Source organism: Podarcis tiliguerta (genome assembly GCF_965153285.1).
Source record: "Podarcis tiliguerta genome assembly, chromosome: 5".
Taxonomy (NCBI): Eukaryota; Metazoa; Chordata; class Lepidosauria; order Squamata; family Lacertidae; genus Podarcis; species Podarcis tiliguerta.
In genome coordinates, this window is record NC_139538.1 from 83,757,998 (window position 1) to 83,777,439 (window position 19,442).

The 19,442-nt window shown below is 41.2% G+C and overlaps 1 protein-coding gene across 6 annotated transcripts in view; it reads right to left on the bottom strand.

Moving 5' to 3' along the window:
- The window catches only part of SEC24C (SEC24 homolog C, COPII coat complex component), a 39,486-nt gene that overhangs the window by 10,091 nt on the left and 9,953 nt on the right, over positions 1–19,442 (bottom strand). For 4 of the 6 annotated variants that reach the window (XR_014511152.1, XR_014511153.1, XR_014511154.1 and 1 more), the window contains 14 exons: positions 19,258–19,399; positions 17,735–17,913; positions 16,171–16,623; positions 14,168–14,304; positions 12,577–12,645; positions 10,256–10,367; positions 9,170–9,297; positions 7,396–7,534; positions 6,538–6,653; positions 5,701–5,825; positions 5,154–5,345; positions 4,181–4,274; positions 2,718–2,834; positions 724–894 (listed from right to left, as the gene is read on the bottom strand). Coding sequence is in view for 1 of the 6 variants with exons in the window: in XM_083440320.1 (XP_083296446.1) it covers positions 724–894; positions 2,718–2,834; positions 4,181–4,274; positions 5,154–5,345; positions 5,701–5,825; positions 6,538–6,653; positions 7,396–7,534; positions 9,170–9,297; positions 10,256–10,367; positions 12,577–12,645; positions 14,168–14,304; positions 16,171–16,623; positions 17,735–17,913; positions 19,258–19,399 (2,174 nt within the window). In the remaining 5 variants the exon portion in view is untranslated. The remainder of the gene's footprint in view (positions 1–723; positions 895–2,717; positions 2,835–4,180; positions 4,275–5,153; positions 5,346–5,700; positions 5,826–6,537; positions 6,654–7,395; positions 7,535–9,169; positions 9,298–10,255; positions 10,368–12,576; positions 12,646–14,167; positions 14,305–16,170; positions 16,624–17,734; positions 17,914–19,257; positions 19,400–19,442) is intronic. The other 2 variants (XR_014511150.1, XR_014511151.1) reach the window with 1 other exon arrangement.

Here is a 19,442-nt window from a genome sequence, read left to right on the forward strand (position 1 = left end):
CTTGGGACCAGGTTACATGAAAAATGGTCTTCTGTCATGCATCTATACCTAAACCTGGAGCTTCTCTTAAGAGGTGCTGGTTTGTGCCCGTTGCTGCCCTCCCCTCAAAAATGAGGCAAGGTGGGTGGCTACTACAGAGAGAGAACTGGTGTCAGAAATCCAGTCATGGGAGAGGCCTTCCAGAGAGGCTCACCTGGTGCCATCTTTATGGCATTTTGGCACAACGGGAAGGCTGCTTGTTTCAAACAAACTAAAACTTCTGGGCCATCATTCTGTAAGCTATGCTTTATTTTGTACTATTAAGATGGAAATTAAACCCATATTTAGTGTATGCTGATTGGAGGAATTCACCTGAAAGCCAAGACACTCTTCTGAAAGAGTATCACTGCAAGAAACCATTGCTCTTTCTGTACGTTTTTCATCTATCCATGACAAAATGTCAATTGAACATTTCATCATGTACAAATGATAAGTCAAATTGGACTACGGAGCCAACAGGTTTCAGAGAAATCATGAAGCAGGGCAGCGTCGCTAGTAAGTAGCAACAAGAGAACTGTTTTTCATGTAACTGGAAAAGGCTTGCAGACTCCTAAAAAACCCAAACTGGTCCAATAAAAAAGTTAATCCAGCTTTTTATCTTCTCTCCTCTGAGATCAGCAGGGCAACTACTGTCTACTTAAATCATCTACATGGAGCAGGCATCAAATCAAAAATAGATCATACCTGGAAAAATGTGTACTTATAAAGGGAGCCACCTGTTTGATGAGGAACAACCCCCAAGGTAGCCACATCCAAATACTGATTTGGGAAAAGGAAGAGATCCACACAGCAGCCTTGTGCTACACATTCCTTGGCTAAGTTGTTATAGAAGTTTGTCTGAGGCTGAAAGAGAGTCTAGGGAGGCAAAAGGGAAAAAAGAGGAGCAGAGAGACAAGAAATAAGATTAATAATTGACAATTTATGATGCAGCAGGTTTACGGTCTACTCGCTATTCCTGATCATGTGACAAAAAAGAAGCAGCAAAACCAACCACAGGGCACAATACGTGATGTCTTGCAGGACATCTGGGACATTAAAACGTTCTACCTTCAATGATCACAATGTTGGAACACTCCACACAAGGCCAGCTTTGCAAGACCCCTGATGAATTTTCAACCAGTTTTTAGCAAAGTTTCATAATGTAAAATATTTTTACAGCATGCTTTAAGCTAAAGATTTACAAAGTGATTTACAACTTAGCAAATATAATAAATCACAATTTTGAAACCTAAAAAAACCTACCACCCACAATTTAAGAGCACAAAATATCACTAAAATCAGAACTAGATAAACAAGTAATTCAAGTAACCTGCAAAAGAAAGTAAGGTCCTCTACAAGCCTCAACACGGAAGTCGCGTGGCATGTTCGACTTCCGGGCGCATTTGAAAACCGAAGCATTTACCTCCAGGTTTACGGCATTCAAAAACCAAAATGTTTAAACATATCATCCTTGTTACCCCCCCCCATTTTTCCTCCCTCCCCCCACAGCACCAGACTGCTATATTCTAATACAGGGGTCAGCACAAATTTACTGCGCCTCAGGTCGGTGTCTCCAGTGCCGAACATGCGGCGGGCCGGAGGAGTGCGTGCCTATATACGTGCGCACACACTATTTCCGGCCCACTTCCGGGTCGTCAGAGCACCGGAAATAGTTTGTGCGCATGTGCACAGGCCTCCTCCAACCCAGATGTGCACAGGAAATAACACTTGCGCATGCGCACAACCTATTTCCGGTGCTCCTCCAACCCAGAAGTGGGCAGCTACACAGCAAAGCGCCGGTAAGAGCGGGCGGCAGCAGTGGGGGTTGCTGTGGGCCAGATAAACGAGTCCCTTGGGCCTTATTCGGCCCACGGGCCTTAGTTTGGGAACCCCTGTTCTAATAACTGCAAGTTATTCTTTGTTGTATGACTAATTACTGTCATTTCTAGGATGCTACAAGAGTAGAAAAGAGGAAAAGAGGAAAGTTTAGGTGGGGAACTACTGGAAGGAGCTTTAAAAAAAATTAATCCTACCTGGCACGTCCTTTAGGAAACAAGCTACAGAAAACATTTTAGAATAAAGCAACACACTTTGCAAATAGCTTTGTTCTGAACTAGCAAGCTCAGCTCCTCTGCTCAGAATGGGAGCTAGCACATCTTCCTGTTTAAAAAAAGGAAGGCTCTCTCAACAACTCTTTTTCCAAGTGCTGTTCAGAGTACCTCAAGAGGCAGAGTGAATATTCATAGTTAAATGTTAAATTTGGTTCTAAGAATTCTGCTAAAATGTTGTACATATATAGGATTCTTTTTTCTTCTTGTCTGACGGCTGAAAAAAAGTGACAACACATGCTTTCATACTAACTACTGCCTCTCTTAGGAATCACCACATTTAAAAACAATCATTTCATTTTTTTGCTGCAAGTTACAGCAGGGGGGTTACAACTAATGAAGAGACCTATGCAGCTTTCTGAACCGGCATGTCCCTCAAATGTTGAAAACGACCACGTTGCTGAGAATTTCAGGTGATTTCCAGGAGAGAAAATAAGGCATGGTGTGCTTGTGTGAAATGTGCATCCTGTAAACAGGAAAGTATAATGGAAGAAAAGCAGGCAGAGGAGTTAACAAGGAAATATTTTTCCTTAAATGAACCCACTGGTGAAGAAAAGCCAAATGCAACCCACAGAACACAAGTCCCGCTACCTTTTCTTTATCAGTGTTTATCAGTTTCTTGTCATCTCTGTTCTTCAGCTTCCCTGGGGCCTCCGCAATAGGCAGTGATGTATGAAATATAAAGAGCTTGCCAGCACACTCTGCTGCCTGCAAGTAAGCATACAAAAGCCATTAAGTAAGACACAAATATAACTGAGGGACTCTGGGTTCAGTGACCCTGGGTCTGCCTTCAGCAACCATGTTCTCCAAACATACGTTGTTTTAGGATACTGAGTGCTGTCTGCTATAAAAAGCAATTCGGCTCCCCTATAAGTAGAACTAAGGCCTAAAATACTTTACATGGCCTGTCATCCAAGACAGTGCTCTGTGCAGTCTCCTTACTCTCAATATGCTGCAATATGTATTTGGAGCTCCAGATGTTTGGCAAGGGAACAAAGAAACTAGAGCAAATGCTAGTAGCCACAAGCTCATTACGTGTGCCCATTACTGAAGCCCACCATATCTGCCCAGAAGCCTGACTGCTACCCCTGAAAGCAGAAGACCGAAGTTTTTCAGTTACAAAATTTGGAAGGGAATAGTGGCCATATGAATGGGGCAGGGGGCCACACTTGGCAGCCCTCAGCTTAAAAACCAGCTATACATATACGGCTTGTACGTTTGTCAGATTAACTTAGTATGTTTGCCAAAACTTCAGCATACCATTCAAACAGCTTAGAAGTCCGAGACTGCAAGAAGAAGCTTTCAAAAGGGAAAACATAGCACCAGGTTTCTGACTGCCCATCTACAGTTCCTTTAAATGCGCTCTCAGATCATTTAACTCCTTGAAAAAGAAAAGCACCCACCAAGAACCCCGTGGAAGCTCAAATACAAACAGATGTATTATGTTAAAGGTTTTTGTGGACTAGAGCTCACTGTGATGCATGAAGCGTCGGCAGATTTTTATATGTGCTTGCAAAATGGGTATGGGGGATGTAGACATCAGGACCAAAAGGCCATGAAGATGCACAGTGCTGTGATACTTCTGTGTCAGGCTCAAAAGCATGGAAAAATCGTTCTAATCTTTGGAGACATACAATCCACAAAAGCTTATTGAGAAGTCTCATGACTGTGTTTGCTACCGCTGGTAATGAACAATTTTTAAACAGTTCACTAGAAATGGATGGTAAGTGTGCAGTGATAGATCAAATTCTTGCTTTCAACGCCTTCCTGAAAACCAACTCCGTCTCCACTTTGCAAGATCCTCTGTGCTCATGGAACAGAATACCTCTTTGCTTTTCCCCATTTCCCAGTTAGACTATCCTGTAAGTTACAAGGCAAGCTGTAGTTAAAAAGCCACTTTTAATTGTAAATTAGTTACATTTCCATAAATGCTTCATACATTTATGACCTCCTGTCAACACTTCAGCAACTTTCGGAAGTGCTGGGAAAGAGGTTCCAATACTACAACACAAAACAAAGAGATGTTAGAAGTCAGTTTAGAATGCTGAACAAACCTTCAGAGCCTCCATGCCAGCCTGAATTACTGGGGCAAACACAGTTTCTGTTTCTCTTGTATCTGCAAACATTTCTGGTATCTGATCCAGCAAGCTGCAAATCAAGGAAGTGCAAGTCAAGAGACATGTAAAATTCACTAGGTCAATTCCAGTCAGTGGAAACTGATACTATGCAGATTAAAGATATGACATGTTTGTTTGGCCATTTTAACAGCTTCTGGGAAAAGGTGCTTACTTCCTTCCCCTGCATATGGAACAGCAGGTTTTAGGTCATGTATTCACCTTCTTTTTCCAATTGCCTGACTTTTTTTCAGGGGAGGCTCCTTTTACGGGCAAAGTGGGACAAAGCCCTGCCAAGATTCTGAACCCCCTCCCCAAAGCCAAGGCCCTGTCACACAACAAAACACCAAGGCTGAGATCAGAGGGAATTCCAGAGAACAAGTGTGACAGAAGGGACCCATTCTGAACCAAGATGCCAAGCACTTGTACAATTGTACTGTCCTCTGGACAGCCCAGGACTTCCAAACACACTATTCAGGCTTGTGCCCTGGAGAGGTCACTTTTGGTGAAGCAAACACAACAAACTGCTTAGATGTTCACTATTTATTTGCAAGGCAGAGGAGGAGGAGCTCACAGGGAGTCACTGCCAAGGCTCTGCCATCGTGACCTCCTAGACTCCACCCAGGAGCCCCACCTAGCTGCCACCAACATCCACTGTACTTCTTCTATATCTATAAAGGAAGGCAGTGCAAGCTCTCACAAAAGAGGGTGAACAAGCCCCCCACAAGATATGCTCCCTTTCTCTACCCCATCCTCAAAACCATAATTACTTTTATGGGTTTCAGTACTGAATACATCATTTTTTTAAGCTTATGTACGGGCAAAAGAACCTTAGAAATATGTGTTCCACGATAGCTACTGTATGTAACAGGACATACAAACCATTGATTGATCTGTACCAGCTCCTACTTACCTAGTGAAAACTGTGCGGGATTCATTGACATTCACCAGGAAACCATCGAGCAGAGGGACAAACATATCTGCTACATCTGACACAACCATCATTTGTGGCTGCCCCAGGGAGCTCTTCACATTATAGAAGTGCAGAACTTTGTTGTAGGTGACAAAGCCCACACGGATGGCTGATTCTTCCATGTTTCCTTCTCTGTATTTCAAAAAGGGAAAAAAAGGGGGAGAATAAATTAAATACGCCATGAAAACACACATGCAAAGTAAAGCAGTGTAAGCTCAAATAATAGTGGCACCATATGATTCTGCTCCAGATTCTACAAGCAGCATTCAACTGAAAATTCCTAGCAGATAAAGAAAATATACAAATAAATAAAACAAACCATACAATTGTCAAATGCTCCCACATTGTGAGTATTTTATTGAGAGGCAAATCACTAAACATTTTCTAACTAAATAAATGGGCAACGCAGTTATGGTTCCACACAATGAGAATGTCTTGGGAAGCTTGCATTCCACATTCATCCTACTCATTCCTTTATAATGGTTACCTGGGCAGGTAGTCCAGGAGCGTCTTCAACTCTTCACAGATCAGCCTTACCAAGCCACTTCTTATTGCATTGTATGATACATCAATCATGAAAATGTAAGCAGGGGGGTTCGGATACTTGTTATTCTGACAAGAGAAGAAGAAAACACCACCACTAAGCATTTATTATTAACATGTATCTCACACACTGAACACAAAAACTGTATACGGTTCTATCTGCAACCAGTTCCACTTCCATTTTCCACTGTTGCCTTGATAACTATGCTTCTTATGCCAGTGATAGGGAAAAAAATCACATCATGATCCTTAGCATCACCAGACTAGAACAAAGTGGGTAATTATAAAGAACCTGGTAGGATGTATGTCCTGAGTGAGAATCCCCAAACGTATATTACACATTCAGAGAGCAAAGTTGCTCTCCCAGTGATTTTTCTACAGATTTAAACCCTCTTCCCTTGAGAACTCAAAGGAAGAGAATGACCAATGCACCAGTAAAAGAAAAACATATGTGAGCATTCCTCAGCTCACGCCCTGGACAGAATTTCCTAAGCTTATTAAATGCATGCAAAGAGTTTAAGAGCCTAGAGTCCAGCTCTTAGGTAAGCAGACAACTACTTTGTGTACTTTGCCTTCTAGTTTCATAAATCTGACAGTGGTAACCTGGTGCAGTGCTGGTTTGTATTATGTTATTTGGGTCATCATCAAGAAAATACTTTTTCTCCCTTGGAGAATTAAGGACTTCAAGATCAAACCCATAAAAGTCTATTGTTCCTACCTTGAGCAATGGGGCAAAAGTGACATTTACTTAACACAACACTGTGCTTACAAGTCATCGTACCTTGCAGTAGTCAACAGTTGCCAAGAACTCATAGGACCCCAATGATAACTCAGGTCTGTCATAGTAGTCCACCCGCCTGCCTGTGTGATCCAAGTGCTGGAAGTACTGAGATGGCACTAAGGAAAAGGGAAGGGGAGAAGAAAAGAGAAAGAAAGAGAAGCTAAAATACATGCACTTTCCTAGATGGGTAAATGATGTTTACCGTGGTAAGGAAGGGCACTTCAGGTACCAAACCAGGAAGATTTTGACAGACACTTGGGAAAACGCCACCAGTAAGAAAGAAACCGCAACTATCAAAGGCCTCCTGGGTCCAGTTTATTGTGATTTGGCCAGCTATGGACCAATTTCACGCATGACATTTCCTATTTTTGTCATTTAGCCGGACCGCTTTAAATAATGGAGCAGTTCCATGCTAATGAATATTGCAGTCAGCCAATTACGCAGGGATTCTCATGAAGCTGAAGCTGGCATTCCCTGATTCTTACACTTTTTATGTGTATACTCACAAACCAAGTCTTAGCATAGGCACAGAATGGAAAGTACAGTCTGCTACAACCAGTGTTACCTAATCAGGTCTGCAGGTATACTAAAACTGAAGTATGCCGTACATATACACAGGTTTGATGCACAGACTTGCTCCAAAGTTTAGGAATATTTAAAGCAAGAAAAATTGCTCAAGAATCTAGTGGCATACCTCTTCAGCTAGAGCATTTTAATTGATTTGCCCAGAATTTTACTATTACCATTAAAACAGGAATTTGTTATACCATTAGATAACAGTCTTTGCACTTTTTTGCAGCCGAAATAGAACCATCTCCCTTCCCCACCCTCTATAACTGCTTAATTGAAAACTCTTACCCTCAGTGACACAACTACAGAAGCAGCATTGAAATCTTCTTCCACCTTCAATGAATTGCATAAAAGGGCACATGTAGGCTTTACACCTATTGCATCGGATAGGGCCTGATTCTCCATGGTCTACCAAATAAGGAGGAGCCTGAAAAAAAAGGGGGGAAAGGACATTGGTGCTATTTAAAGTAGCTTCCCTTTTCCTCAACAGGTGATATCTGGGAGCATGCCTTCTGCCACTTTGCTCTAGCATTCATGTCAGCAAAACAACTTGCCTTTTCCTACATCTGTCCTGTAATATAAGATCAGCTGTGTAAGACTATACCAAGTGGCAAATCCCTTATCTTTTCTTATCATGCTCTCCGTCCAAGAAAAGAAAACCCATTCTTCAGTATAACTTTTAGCTAAAAGCTTACAATTTCCTTGCTTGAAACAACTTACGTTTGATTAAGAGCATCTTACTCTTAAGAGGTAAGAAATATGGACCCATTTTTATTCATATTAGAGAACCAGAATCCATACTTGTGTTTATAAAAATATGTGGTGTGCTGCCATTGCAGAGGCTATAAATGAAGTCCTTAAGGCAGCAAGTACCCCTTTTTAAGGCCTCCAAAAGCCTCCTTGCACTAAGGAGCAAACATCTCTAAAGGACAGGTGCAACATTTCAACCATTCTGAAAGTTGGGTTTTGCTAGTCTCACTTTAACACCCCTTCTCCTGGATACTTCTGAACATTAACTGATTCAGTGTCTTATTTCCCCTAACAGGTGGGGGACACAGCTGCCAGACAAGTCCCTGGACACTGGAAGCAACACCTGCCAATTTTAAAAAAAGTATTGCATAGCTAGGCTCTGCATGAAGCTATCAAAAGGCTTTCGGGTGGCCGCTGCAAAACTTTCCCCTCCCTCAATAAGCATCGGCTTCTAAAAATCAGTTTATCAGCCTGAGATAGGAGACTACTGAATTAGATTAATAGCTCTTTTTGAAAGCGAAACATCTGTCCAGCTTTCATTTCTCTACAGATAGTTTTTTCTGGGCTTAAAGGGTTTGAATGGCTGAAACAGGTTGTAGAAAAAATTGGGTTTCATTGTGCTGTCATGCTCTAATGCGACCTAAGGCAGGGATATGCAGCGAACAGTCTTGTTCAGCTTTTCATTCACTCCTATGGGATAAAGTAAAGCACTGGACTTCGGTAACAAAATCTGCAGCATTCCCCTATGACTTGGGGACAGTGGGCAGTAAATATGGTGTCAGGTCTGGGGACACCGCTTCAATGACTCCACCAGGAGCCTTAAAATGCATTCCCAATTGTTCCTTGAAGAGCAGGACTTACATTCCGTGCCTTTTAAATTTTGCACCAAATCCAAACCCTGCTGAGATTGGTTTTACTTGGAGCTCTTTACTTAGGATTGGAGCCAATCCCTGCCAAAAAGGGTACATGAGATCAGTGCCAAGGCTCAGTGGGTTCAAACTTGGCTGCTAAGGATCTGGCCCACTGGGCTGAAAAGCTTCCCCACCCCGATCTAGATGTTAAAGAGGATGGGCAACACATTGAAACCTTGAGGAACATGACACAAATGTTTGCATTAAAGACTGCTAGTGCTTAGGTAATAAACACAAGCACAGAAAACTGCACGGCAAGTAATTTTGAACATCTACTTGAGCACTTTTATTTGGATAGATTCATTAACTAGCAGTGCTAACAGTATGAGTGGTGACAAAACAAACAGGTGCTACTGACAAATTTGCTATTTTATCTGAAGGGTCAGGGATATCAGTCTCACCTCTTCTGCAGGAGGTACAGCCAACGGCTTTATGACTGCAGCAAGAGGAACTTGCGACTGCTTGGCCATATCTGAGGTGCATGGGATATTATAGGATGTACATCTTATGTAGCGGGGACTGGCATTACCTGAAAAACAGAGAAGAAGAAAATCAAAACTCTATCCGTACATCAACACCAAACAAATCACTTTATTTCAATGACTTTTGTCCCAACTCTTCAGTTTTTACACTCAAGGGGGACTAACAGTCACACATTGCTAGTCACCATCCACCTAACCTTGGGACACAGGGGAACCTGGAGAAGGACCTCTGAAGAATATACTGGCATGCAGGCAATTTCAAGTGGAAGAAGGAATTCCTGTGTGTATGGACATTAGGGTTCACAGCCAGCATGGTGGTGACTAGCACTGATATATCTAGTTATATGAAATAGTAAGGGAAATACTCAGACTAATCTATGATTAGGACTTAACCCTATGAAATTGATTATTTCAATGAAAGCTCATGTCATAATAAGCTAATCAATTTTAGAAAAACACCCATGTGCGACTAACACCAAAAGGTATTATGCAACTTCAGAAATTAAAACTTTCCTTGCAAGTCAAGCCCCCAGTCCAACATGCTGTTTTTAATTCTGTGGTTCTCAGAAACCTCTAGCTTAGTCATTTTTTTTAAGCTTAATACATTAATCACTTTTTATTTCATAATGGAACACACACCAGGTTCCCAGGCAGTCTCCCATCCTGGTACTGATAAAATCCAAGCCTACTTAGCTTTATGCATAGTTCCTGCATCAGGGGCCTGTTGTCTCTTTACAGCTCTGACACTTCTTTTTTTAAAAAAAACCTGTTTACTGTGTTCATGTTCAGGTTGAGTTAGTTGTTCTGAATACAAATGGTATGAGCACCTTCAAGTATCACTTGAATCTATGTGACCACCGTCTCTATGACAAAAGGCCATGTTGTTTTCCTTCAACGGCTGCTACTTATCTTTGTCTGTAGCTCATGAGAGACTTTGTTGTCTTTGCTGCAACAGACCAACATGGCTAGACCTATGGAAAATCTTTGGCTAGGTGAATATTTTACCTTGATCTTTGACCAAAAAATTGGTAGTGACAAGGGGTGGGACTTGCCCACGGACTCCAGTGATGAATGGCTCTGACCCACGATTATTCCTGTCATCTTCAATTACCTGGATCTAAAATGGTAAGCAGAAAGTTAGTGGTACAGTGGACGCTGTGCAAAAACTGGTGATAATGCAACTTTCAAATTCAGCGTAGCCAAAGATTTGCAACCGATCACTAAATAACAACTACATATGGTTTAGGAGTCTATCATGAGGATTTTGGGGATAAGTGAATAGTCAATTTGAAGATAATACAATTGGCATGTTAAACTCTACATTTCCAGATATTAAGTCCACTAATCTAAAAATCCCGGGCCCAAGGAAGTTCCTGCTCATTGTTCATCAGCAACTTTTGTTGCAAACTGCCTACGCAGCAGGGTCTGAGAATTTATCACCCAAGAATTTTGGAAGCATTTTGGCAGCACTGTCGTTTGCCATGTCCCAGTATGCTTGTTTTCAAAAGGTGGTTCAAGTTAAGATGATAAACAACAAGACAAAACCAATACAGTGGCAAATTTAAGAACTCGTGAGAGTTAAGCTTTTAGTTTTCACCGAGATAACTTGCGTATGGGCCGTGCCACTTCTGAATGCAGGTGCGAGTGATATAATGAATTGATTTTCAAAACAAGACAAAATCCACTAAAAGCTTCACATCAGGAAGAGGGCTAAGTTGGGTGCTAATTTACACCCAGCCACACTAATTCTTCCCTCCCACTTCTCATCTTACTATGGCCATTCTGGGCAATCTGGACGTACTAATCCCAATGTCTGGAAAGGAATTCCCACATCTGTCAAGCCACCACAGTCTTTGGCAAGCTTCTTCTCCAAAAATGCACTTCTGCAAAGCCCTTTCAGGTCCACTTATCAGGCACTTGTCCTCACCTTTGCCCAGATTGCAATCTCAGGTTACCATTCATACTACCCTGAGTTCAATTCAAATCTAAGAACAATCGTGCCATTAAGCAATAGTTGGTTAACCACAGTAGTTGCTGGTCTGTAACCCAAGGAGCGGCCACAAGTTTTTAAAATCTGGATAATCCTGCTTTCAGCCCTTCAACATAAAACAATAAGGCAAGTTAAAATGGTAATGTAATATTATTTGAAACTACTTTCCACCTATTGGATTACAAATATGTACTTGTTCCTCCCAAAAAAAGGTATAGAAAAGATGATATTCTCTGGCAATCCACCGCTGTATGGCTTTTAAGTACTAGCATGGAAATCTACTTCACCTTGCGAATGAGGGTATTCAACCCTCCCTTTCCCTTCATGTCTTTATTCCTTTGCTAGTATGCCTCCTATGACAAGAGCACTAATAAATACCCTTACACTTGGATCTGAAACACACCAATGAAGAGGCTGTGTACAAAAGGTGAGTGACCATGCTGGGAAGATACTACAAACTAACTGAAGTGGTTAACAGCACTGAGGAGATTCAAGTGTTGTGAACCAACTTCAGCCTGTTCAAGACACAACAACGCAGGGGCAATAGACAAGCCACACTGACAAGTTCAACTGCAAACCAATTTGCAATTTGTCATTCTGTCTGTTACTGAAATAGTATTGTGATAAGACTACCTTTCATTAATAAACCATATTCAATAAACTGCTGCCTAAGCAAGACATTACAGCAGAAAATTCAATGTATTTATCATCTCCATTTCCCCTTAAATATATACTCATGAACTTCTTGTATTAGGAGGGAAATTAGTTAAAATAATGACTTCTGAATCTCACTAAAAATTAAAACTTGAACCCTTTTTTAAATGTAACAGAATGGCATAAATAAAATGAGTTTTAGGACTTCTGTCCAGGAATATTATACAGGTAATGCACAAATCCACTGGAAATTCCCTCTTAGTTCAGTGGGCCTTGTGAAAAAACACACCATTCATTTCAGGAGCGTAGGACTGAAAAAGAGTTCCAAGTGGATTATGCCAAATTCAATGCTGAATTCATAATTATTCATAGTGCAAAACTGACAAATGTAATATTCAGAAGTATTTTGCTTATAAATTACTTAATTTCAAGAAGGAAATGCCACTTCATTACCTTATAATGCCAAACTTCTATTGCCCCTTGATTTGTGGTGTGAAGAGGATTTCAACGTTCATGATATTTTATTCTACTTATTGTAATGTTGTGAGCAGAAAGAGAGGGGTGGGATGAAGATGAAAGACTAACACCAGGGGGTAGTTAGCAAGAGTAAGATTATTTTGCAGACACAAACAAGCAGCCACCAACATGCAGACAATAGCAGACAGAGAGACACCGCACTTACTGGGCTAGGAATTGCATCTGGATCTATTCTGTGTCTGGGTTTCTGCTGAGGTGGCAGCTCATTGAGTTGCTTTTTTTTTGTTTTAAAAAAGAAAAAAGAAGTAAAATTGCCACAAAAAGGGAATAAGAGAGAATAGTAAAACAAAACTAACAAGCAATGTTACTCCTATCTGTCCTGTTTCCATCACTGTTAGATATATGTATAATGGACAACAGTTCATGCAACAAGAGGTGAAACAACATTATTATCTTCAGTTCTACTTGTTATTTCCACATCTTGCTCCCTCATTGGAAATGTACTCAAAATGAGCACTATTCTTGACCAAGCTGGCAGCTCACATGCTTGCTCAGTTCAGCTTTGGAGAACGACGGGCTCAAGAACATGCAACTCCTTTTGAGATGTCAGTTCAAGGAAGAGCACAGAAGGAAGCAAAGCTACTAACATATCTCAAAGTTTTCAAGCTGCAGGTTCAGTGTTACAGCAAAGGAGGCTGTAGCTTCATCCTTCACAAGTATAAGTTAGCACGACAGCATAAAGCTGGACATACAAAGAGTTACTCTGGAGAAATAGCTGTCACTGTCACTGCTTTAACCGCCTGTAGTTGTGGCCTTTGGAACAATGGCTTCACAAAACCCCACTGGAATTCAGAGGATAAAAGACCAGCACACCCAAATTTAAAGCAAGCAGACGCTCTGTACAACTGGATAGACGGCTGTGGTGTTCCCCAGAACTCTCATATGTGAGTTGCAATACATAAAACTTAAGAACAAATCCTCATGTTTTCACACCAGGGTTCATGCAAGTCCTACATTCACTGGCTGGCAAAAAACTACATGCCCAAGGGCTTGGGCATGTCAAGCTTACTTTCCCAACCTGATCTTGGTACTTGGAAACAAACTGTTTTCGAAACTCCCCTTAATTTCAAAGAGGCGTTCTTCAGGCCATGCAGCACTGAAGTATGGAGACTAGTGTTCAAGGCACCCAAACCCAAAGCTCCCTTAAGAATTCTGTAATTCTCCCTTAAGATTCTATGTCGTGCAGTTCTTTGGATCCAGACTGCGCTGTGCAGCTGTTTTGTACAACATGGCCTTAACCTAGCAAGGGTCATTATATGCTAAAAAACTGACCAAATGCCATTCTGTTACAACTCGAGAAGCGGCATAATAGCCCGCCATAAGCAAAGTTAAGTTGCTTAGCCCTATTTCGCAAGTTCAAAGAAGCCATTCAAAATACTGTTTTACTAACATGAACATACTCCAACCGAGGCCAATCACGTGGACAAAGATATGAACTAGACAGAACTACAACAGTTCACAGTAATTCCTGTGATCCTTTCCCAGGTAGTGTAATTGCAGGGCTTGCTGCAGATGATTATTATCTTGTGATAATCCAGTTGATACGCTACATTTCTTTAAATAAGTATACAGAGATGGTCAGGACTGCCAATAACAGTAGTGCATAGGCATGCCTTGTTCTGTTTAAAGCGAGCAAGAATGAAACAAATTGATAGAAGCTACAAAGAGGCAGGTTTTTAATCTTCAGAATCATTTTCTAGGATAGGATATTTATTTCTAAAATGGATACAACTTACTGGACTAGGAATGGAGTCTGGATCTAGACGTTTTGGTGGAGGTGGCTGTGGAGGTCCAGGCTGACTCCCATAATTTGCTGGCCCAGGGTAAGCTGGTCCATAGTTTGGCTGGGTACCTCTATTCTGTCCAAAGGACCCTGAAAAATATATATGCTAGATTTAAGTATGCAATGGAATTAAAATAAGTTAAACTTTGATAGTAAACATATCATCACAAAAGCACCTATAACCACTTTTCAATACATATTATTCCAAGATTCTGATAATACAAATTTCCAATTATGATTGATGCTTAAAATCCCCATAGAAAAGAAAGCAGAGGTGCATTTACTAGGTTTATTAGGGAAGTACATCCCACAGGAAAAGAAAACAATTTTTCTATACGCCATGCAGCCACCAGAATAGTTCTCGCTAGTAAATGGAAAGGTGAGACAATACCCGCAAAAGAAAATTGGGTATGTATATTAAGTGAATTTATAGAATTGGCAAAGTTAACAGCAGTCATAAGGCTCCGGACAAATCAAATATTAAGATTAGAATGACAGTGATTCATATGGAAGTATATGGAAAAACACTGCTCTAAAAAGAATATGTTGATATGCATGGATTAAGTATGTAAAGTATAAGCAAGATTATAATTCAGAAATGGATATACGATGTATTATCTAAAAAATGTATTATCTAAAGAATGCAATGACAATATTCAAATTTGAACTAAAGGAAGTCGAGTTCTGGTTGGAGGTAAGTCACGGGGATGTGTAGGGTTTATGTTTGTAGTGTAGGGTGTATATGTGTTTTGTTTTGGTCGATTTTGTATCAGTATTTGTTTATTTTACTTTTATTTTCTGTATCATTTATCAAGAAATATATTTTTTTTAATCCAAAAATTTAAATTATGATTTAGTTATATGACTAAGAATGAAACCAATTTTAAGATGCCTAATAAACATACCTGCAGACAGATTTTTCAATACTGTAAAGTTCAGTAAGGAAAATCAGCTTGAAAAGGCAACCCTTTCCCCAATAATTTCTGTTCCAGTGCCTTACACTGCTCTATCCTAATGCATTCCAAATAACTCCATGGTGAAACAACTATGCAAATAGAACGAAAAGGGTTGGAATCCAGAGGAACTTAGTCCCACTTTAGCCTCTCTGAAAATAAAGGAGTAAGGTAGCAGTGGCTAACTTAAGTCTCAGTGATTTCAACAGGAGCAATGCTATGGCAGTTTCTCTAGCTCCAACCTATTGCGCATATTGCATCTCTGCTGGCAGATTTTGCATTCCTTCTTCAGAAGTTTCCACAGAACTATGTGCGTTTGGTAGCCACAGGACTTAAACAATCCAGTTCTGTACACCAAGTAATCCAAAAACAGCATGATTCTGAGTATAGAGAAAAAAGGACAGCCCAAAAATAAAAAGACCTCCCCAAAGAGAAGCAAACAGTTCTTATACAGGTTGCAAGCAACTTTCTAACTCACTGTTCACTGAGCTAGGAAGCAAAGGAAACTCAGCTTTGGAAGTCTCCATCAGAGGAATGTAGGAAAAAAACAGTAGCTGATTAAAAAGCCAATCCCCACCTTTATATTTAGGTTTTAAAATCCACAGGGAAAATATATTTGTTTAAACAGCTACAGAAAAAAACCTTGATGCAATAACAGCAATCAGAACCACCCTGTACATCAAGGGTAGAGAATGTGATGTCCACTAGATCAACTCCAACTCCCATCAGCTCCAACCAGCATGGCCCATCAGTTATGACAGCTGTAGTAGTCCAATATCTGGAGGACAGCCTGTTGGCTACAACTGCTTTACATCCTAATAGGAATGACTTCCTGAGGAAACATAGCTACCAAGTTCAGTTATCTGCAAGTTGCTAATTTCCATTGAATTCAATGTATTTTAAAGACCTCACTACAAATTAGCACGGACATCTATTATAACAAGTGTTAAACCCCAATTGACTTTTATTCCTTAGCCCTCTCTCAGCAACGGACTGAACATACCGTTCTGCTGCAGTGCATATCCTGGCTGGGAAGGATGGCTGGGAGGTGGTCCTTGCAAGCCTGCCATTGGTGGTCCGAGGGGTGGCCCTGTCATAGCTGGCTGAGGTGGTGGTGAGGTCACATGGTTTGGCTGGGAAGTGAGTGGCCCAGTAGCTGCTTGTCCCGGTAATGATGTCCCCTGCATCGGGGGAGGCCTTGAAACTCCTGCAGCAGGAGGGTAATTGGAAGCACTGACCCCAGAAGATGAAGGCGGCGGGGCAAACCCAGGAGCTTGATGTGAGAGGTTCAGGGCTGACGGAGGCTGTGCCATAGGAAGACCCTGAGACAAGGTGGTAGGAGGCAATCCATGGGGCACAGCAGGAGGTGGCGGTCCTTGGTTTGAATAGGGCACATACTGCCCAGACCCACTCGAAGTATAACTTCCTGAGGCAGGAGGAACTGATGTTGGCGGACCTGAGGAGAAGAAGTTAATTATGGTCACATCTTGCTTTATAAAAATGTTGTTCTTCTCCCGGTGTGCATAAGGTGTTTTAGTTAACTAGCCCCTCATCCTGGATACAAAGTTATTTCAAGGTGGAGAGAGAGAGAAAACAGAAATGGAGGTGCTTATTAACAAGCAGGTTTTACCATTCACTTTCATGATTACCATACCAATACAGTGGTGCCTCGCAAGACGAAATTAATTCGTTCTGCGAGTTTTTTCGTCTTGCGAAGCACGGTTTCCCATAGGAAATGCATTGACGGTTTCCCATAGGAATGCATTGACGGTTTTAAGAAAAAGGCGCAAGACGTTTTCGTCTTGCGAAGCAAGCCCATAGGGAAATTCATCTTGCGAAGCAACTCAAAAAACTATTTCGTCTTGCGAGTTTTTCGTCTTGCGAGGCATTCGTCTTGCGAGGTACCACTGTACTTGGTATTCGTCACCGGACCTTATGATATCCTATGGTAAGAAAACCATTGTAAAGAGCTACTTATCAAAACATTCAGTTTTAAGAATGGAATGGAAGTGAGAGCATGATGAAGCTGAATTTCCCACTTGAATTTTGCCCTGCGTTCTTTGGATGAATGACGGTATACTTTTTTTTTTTAACTACTGCTACTACTACTACAATTGTTGTTGTTGTTATCTTTAGTGGAGCTGAAATAAAGGCCAAACATAACAAACTCTATGTGCATTTAAATTGGCTGTCTCTGCAGTTCTCAGAGATTCTTTTAATATGAATACCCCAGATTACTTTGACTGGTATCTCAATACTCTGAGTAGCCCCACTTAAATCAATAGTTTTAGTGGATCTACTGCGAGTATGACCTACGCTGGATTATCAACATTAGTTAATTTAGTTGGTCCTTTTTCCTTGCTTAATATCTTGGAACCATTTTATATATTATACTACTTGAGTTCCAATTAAGAGTTGTTGCAACACAGGGACCTGCTTTATTGCATTTTATAGAACTTGCAAAAGAGAGAAGTAATTGTACCCATAGCAGTCTGGAAGATCCTTCTCAAGGGAACTCCAAATTAGTCTATGCGAGCAAGCAGCATTCAAACGTTCTGGTTACTCACCATAGCCCAGTACACCTGGGGAGGGAACAGAGGTCGAGGCACCACCTATATGCATTCCTGCCATATGATTGGTCAGCTGCTGTGTGCTCGTTGGAGGTGGCCCATATGACTGGAAAGCAGCTGACTGGGTAGCAGATGTGGGCGTTGTTCCAGGCATGAACTGTTGAGAAGCAGGAGGTCTAAGAAAAGGAAGCAGAATAAAGACAGTCCTTTGTTACATGAGCCACTCATGTATTATTATTATTAATAATATTATTATTATTATTACTATTATTAATGATGATGAGACAGTGGTGATGAAGAAGATCTTCCCAGTGGCTCTGCAGTTTTCAGAATGGGAAGGTTCTAAAACCCCTTTGCAGCACACCAATCAATCAAAGCAACAGATGTTCAGGCACTTCAACATTCCTAATCTAAGATGAAAAGCAAAGGAGAAACTGTCCAGTTCATCATCTGTTGGCTTCACAACCCTCTGTTGCATTTATTGCCTGGGATGATAGGCTGCAATCTCTGTTCTTTGGAAAGCAGACAAGGGTGGGTAAGTGGCTTGCAGAGGCAGCTCTGGGGTTCTGCACTAGTGCCAATGCTGCCGCTCCCCTACTCCTAAAGCCTGTGACCACTCAAAATGTGGTTGCTTTGTTTCAAAGTAAAATATGAACTTCCAAGCTGTGGTTAATGGGTTCACGTTCTTCCCACTTAATTTTTGATCTATTTTTCCTTCTAGTTTTTCATGATTTTCACTGTGATGGTGTATTTTGGTTACGTGTGTGTATAAATATTAAATAAAATAATAAATTAAATATTAAATTAAATAAGAAAGTTATGTGCAAGCTTATGCCTACACAGTAGCTATCAAAGACGTACTATTTTGCAAAAGCAGTGGAAGCAGAGCTCCTGCTCTGCAGAAGGGAGAAAGGCACAGCCCAATTGCGCAAGCAGCAGCCTGATTACCCAGATGATGAGAAACTTGCTCACTCAACATGGATGAATTAGGTGTGGTGGTGAACTATGTATTGTCCCTGTTGCCTAACCACAAATTCAGCTGTGGGTAGACTGCTTGACTGAGACACGACGTACTGCTCACCTTTGTTCTAAAGCTTTACTATAATACTAATTGCTAACTGTCTTGAGAAGAGCATTCTGGTGCATTACAAATAAATGGAGTATATCCAATTAAGTGTGCTTATAGAAAATAGAAAGTTACCACCACATTTAGTAGCTGTTAGAAGTCAGCCCAACAACGTCTCTACGTAACAAACCAAAAACACACCATTTTGCCCTACAGGGAGTGGATGGGTGCTCTGTCCCCCAAAATTTGATACAGACGGAAACCATTCTGCATGGGGGTTCCATTCCTGACTCCCACACGCGTTGGTGGAATGCACATAAGCCCTCCCACACCCCATTTTCGGGCCACTTCCAGATTGGCAGCAACAAGTGTGTGTGTGATCGAGCATCTGACTGTAAAATGGTTGCTGCCTGTACTGACAGGCTTAGAGTCTGATGACTGTTGTCCTAATTACCTTTGCAATGGAGCTGTAGATGCAGGAATCCCATTGCGTACATCTCCTTGTCCAAACTGACTATAGGCCGGCTGCCCAGGAGGAACTAATGTGCCAGATGCTGAAGCAGGTGCTCCAGAAGTAGTGGGAGCTCTCTGGGAACCTAGAAATATTGAACTGCATGTCAGTCATGTACAAGTAAATAA